The sequence below is a fragment of the Penaeus chinensis genome, chromosome 34, assembly GCF_019202785.1.
Source record: "Penaeus chinensis breed Huanghai No. 1 chromosome 34, ASM1920278v2, whole genome shotgun sequence".
NCBI classification, from domain to species: Eukaryota; Metazoa; Arthropoda; class Malacostraca; order Decapoda; family Penaeidae; genus Penaeus; species Penaeus chinensis.
Window position 1 is genome coordinate 36,520,600 of NC_061852.1, and position 4,672 is coordinate 36,525,271.

Here is a 4,672-nt window from a genome sequence, read left to right on the forward strand (position 1 = left end):
TACATCCCCGTTATTTGATCGTTCACGAGGAAGGAACTTTCCTTTATCGACACTTAATCTAGTTTGCTTGTTGTGATATCGTTTGAAAACATCAAGTTATTTCATCTAGTAAACTAATATATTTGTCTTATTCATTGACACATTATTGGAACTGGTGTGGTCACACAAATTCAACATGTTTTATGTTCGTGATACTTTGAGCTGTCTTCCGTCAAAAGTAGTCTTGCAAACGAGCGGGCAAGCAGTTCGGTAGTGTCTGCTTATTTATACAGTGGTTAAGGCCAATACTTGTGTGTGGCAATGTGCATAGAGTCCATTTTTCTGTGTTATTGTCCGAGGCTTGGACGTCTAGGTCTCCCCAAGACAAGAGCAAAGTAAAGTATTGTGAAATGAAATGGATTGGATTTGAGTTGAGTTGTTGTTTTTGTTGTCTTTTTTTTTTTTTTTTTTTTTTTTAGATAGTTGTTTTCCCTTGTTGTTTTTGATGATGGGTTTGATTTAGTTTGAATGAATAGTGTTTTGTGTTTTTGTTTTGTCCCCCCCCCCCTCCCCACCTCCCCCCTGTGATATTGTGTGTAGTTGGTTCTGTGTCGGTGGTGCTTTGCGCCTACGTGTAATGAATGAATGAATGAATGCATGAATGAGTTAGTTGTTCGTTGTGCATGTGGTTTGTGATTGTGTTTGTTTTGTAGTTTTGAATGTGTTTGAGCATGCGAGTGTGTGAATGTGTTTGGGTGTGGATGTGTGAGTGAGTGAGTGAATGTGTTGTTATGAATGATTGAGCGTGTGAATGTGTGTTTGAGTGCGAATGTGTGAGTGAGTGCGGATGAGTGACTGTGTGTGTGAATGAGTGCTTGTGTGTGTGAATGAATGCTTGTGTGTGTGTGTGAATGAGTGATTGTATGTGTGTGTGTGAATGAGTGATTATGTGTGTGTGAATGACTGAGCTTGTGAGAATGTGTGATTGAGCGTGGATATATGATTGCGTGAGTGTGTGGGGTAGTGATTGTGTGAATGTGTCCGGTAGTGATTGTGTGAGTGTGTGTGTGAATGAGTGAGTGTATGTGTGTGTGAATGAATGCTTGTGTGTGTGTGTGAATGAGTGATTGTATGTGTGTGTGTGAATGAGTGATTATGTGTGTGTGAATGAGTGATTATGTGTGTGTGAATGACTGAGCTTGTGAGAATGTGTGATTGAGCGTGGATATATGATTGCGTGAGTGTGTGGGGTAGTGATTGTGTGAATGTGTCCGGTAGTGATTGTGTGAGTGTGTGTGTGAATGAGTGAGTGTATGTGTGTGTGAATGAATGCTTGTGTGTGTGTGTGAATGAGTGATTGTATGTGTGTGTGTGAATGAGTGATTATGTGTGTGTGAATGAGTGATTATGTGTGTGTGAATGACTGAGCTTGTGAGAATGTGTGATTGAGCGTGGATATATGATTGCGTGAGTGTGTGGGGTAGTGATTGTGTGAATGTGTCCGGTAGTGATTGTGTGAGTGTGTGTGTGAATGAGTGAGTGTATGTGTGTGTGAATGAGTGATTGACTGACTGAGCGTGTGGATGTGCTTGCATGAATGGTAGAGTATGCGACTGTGTGATTGAGCGTGTGTTTGAGTGTAGGATTGTGCGATTGACTAAGTGAATGTGTGTTTGAGTGTAGGAATGTGTATATATAATAAGTGCATGCCACGCATGCATATATGGTTGGTTGTTTGTGGGAAAGGGTCAAGGTCCAAGTGGTGTTTTTTTTTTAGTGTGTGTGTGTGTGTTCCCGTCACTCGCGCACGCTGCGTGAGAAGGAAGAAAGAGAGAAAGAATGAATGAATGAATGAATGAGTACTTGCTTGCTTGCTTTCTTGCTTGTAAGAGTCTGTGTTACAATCAAGTTGGTGTTGTGTGAATTTCTTGTTTGTTAATGTCCACAAGGTTGTTTACGATCTTGTGCGTGATTGTAAGTTTGTGTGGTTGTCGGTCTGTCTTCGTGTCTCGAATAGGTCCATTCATTCATGTTTTTTGTTTGTTTATCCGTTTTTGTATGTGGGCAATATAATAGCATATGTATCTGTGTATCTATCTCTCTATGTATCTGTGTATCGATCTCTCTATGTATCGGTGTATCTATATATCTATGTATCTGTGTGTCTATGGATCCGTGTATCTATACATGTCTCCATCTTTGACTTTCTCACTGAAATAATACAAAAAAAAAAAAAGCAAACAAAGCAAGGCATTGTGTGTAGGTTTTGTGCGAGCTGTACTCCGAGTTATTAGTATTAGTAGGGTGCTGGGGTTGTCGCTCAGTCAGCTGTTGCTTGTGTAGATATATAGATATATAGCTAGCTAGCTAGCTAGCCAGCCAGATAGATAGATAGATACATACACAGACAGGCAGACCCCCTCCTTCTGTGTGTCTGCCTGGCTTTTTCTCCCTTCCTCTGGGTGTCTGTCTGTAGCAGCGGTAGCGATCTCGTCTAGCAATCTTGCTGATCAACGTTCAAATCCCTCGCCCCTGTGTGTCTGCATGCACTTCAGCAACAACGCACACGTGTATAAACACCCTAGGGAAAATACTTTATACATGTGGGTACACGCTTTTCAAATATTACTGGCCCAATGCACTTTAGACCGCCATTTATCACTATCACATATATCTACTTTAGTCTTTCTTTCTTTCTTTCTTTCTTTCTTTGCTTCTGCTTCATGTTGGTTATCAGAGTCTAATAATAACAAAAGCTTAATGTAACCATACACATTTCTTCTTCATCATCATTTACAACACCAATAATAACATACACAATGACAAGCTTAATAATAATAGTATTGATAACAATACCAGTAGAGATGCAAGAAAAATCAATATTTGTAATCGCAATACTGGGGACTCATGTTGATTTATTAATAGTAGTAGAAGGTAAGTAGTAGTAGTAGTAGTAGTAGTAGTAGTAGTAGTAGTAATAGTAGTAGTAGTAGTTGTAGTAGATAAAGCAAGATAGATAGATGGGTATCAAATTGTATCCTCTTTATGAGTATTTGTAGGACCTAAAATAGGTCCAAGGTTTTTGGTTTGGTGGGGGTTGTTGGTTTTGATGGTAGATGTTGTCGGTCAAGACACTTAACCTCCGAAACCGTACAGGGTACGTCCCTGGCGCTTGAGAGCGTAGACGACGTCCATGGCGGTGACGGTCTTCCTCTTGGCGTGCTCGGTGTAGGTGACGGCGTCACGGATCACGTTCTCGAGGAACACCTTGAGGACACCACGGGTTTCTTCGTAGATCAGACCAGAGATACGCTTGACACCTCCACGGCGAGCAAGACGACGGATGGCAGGCTTGGTGATACCCTGGATGTTATCACGCAACACCTTGCGATGACGCTTGGCGCCACCCTTTCCGAGCCCCTTTCCGCCCTTGCCTCGTCCGGTCATGATGATAGTGGTTTTCTTGCTGGGAGTTAGCGAGATGAATTTCGGCAAAGTAAAGTAAAAGTTAAAAGAAAAGACCCGTTACCGGGGGGGAAAGAAGGCGGGAGAGGGGAAGGATAAAGGGGGGGATCGAAAAGATGATTTAGTAAGAGAAAAAAGAGTCGGGGCTTAACCCAACATGCGGGGTAAAAGTTGGGGGGCATAGCTGACCGGGAGGCAGAAAGGAGGATAAAGGCTGGAGAGGGAGGCCCCGCGCCATCTGTGCGCGCGTGGCCCTGACATGGCGGGATTCGCCTGGCATGAGCGAACTCATGGGTCGGCGAGTCCACATGCCCGGGCTGCGGCGCGCACTCGGCTAACGGGAGGTTGGGAGCGGAGAGGGCGGCCTGCCAGGCGCCATCGGGGCCCCACCGTGCACGGACTTCTCGCCCATGGCAACGGTGGCGCCCTCGGCTAACCGGGAGACTGCGAGGGTGAAATACGAGTGAGATCGCTAATCAGAGGCTATCTCCCACGCCCGCGTCGAGCAGAGATTTCTCTCTGTCGGCGGCAGGACTTCCAGGGAGACGTGCTCTGGCGATCTCACCACGCCTGGATTAGCAACACTGGCCATGACATCTCCTCCCCCACTCGCGCGTTGCCACTCCTTACGGCAAAGGAGCCGCGGTCATGGCAGGGTGCAGGCGGCAGATGTCACGTGTCGGAAATCCGAAACCAGTGAGATTGAGGTAAGGATTAGGATGAGGGACGCTTACGCTATGGAAGGATGATGAGATGGGGCGTGGGCGAGGTTGAGGTTACGCACGGAAGAGAGAGAGAGGGTGGGGGAAGGGAGTTAAAAACGGGATAGGGCTCTCTTAAGAGGGGTTATTTTAATTAGGAGATTAAAAGGGGGAGTTTTGGAGAAAACATCCACCATAAAAAGTACTTATAAACTAGGGGAATTAAAACATGAATGGTAAAAAAACTAAAAAACGTAAAAAACTTAATAAAATGTAACACAAGAACACAAGTAAAATTGAAAGCTTAAAAAAGGATAGGCAGCAAATTTACGCTGCTCGACATCCGCGCTCGCGAGACCCGGCAACAATCGCGCCGGAGCGTGATTGGCCGAGCTGTGGGGAGCGCGGGTGCCGAGTTTATAGTAAAAAGCGCCGAAGCTTTTTCAACTTCAGTTTTATAAAAGTATAAGAATTAAAAATACGAACGAAACAAGGGAGGAGGATGGGTGAAAGACGTGAAGGAAGTA

At 44.5% G+C, this 4,672-nt stretch overlaps 1 protein-coding gene across 1 annotated transcript; it reads right to left on the reverse strand.

Moving 5' to 3' along the window:
• Positions 1-3,022: 3,022 nt before the first annotated feature.
• Positions 3,023-3,443, reverse strand: LOC125043505 (histone H4). The gene has a single exon (XM_047639607.1). The coding sequence runs from the start codon at positions 3,424-3,426 to the stop codon at positions 3,115-3,117; it is 312 nt and encodes a 103-aa protein (XP_047495563.1). The 5' UTR covers positions 3,427-3,443; the 3' UTR covers positions 3,023-3,114.
• Between the last annotated feature and the right edge of the window lie 1,229 nt (positions 3,444-4,672).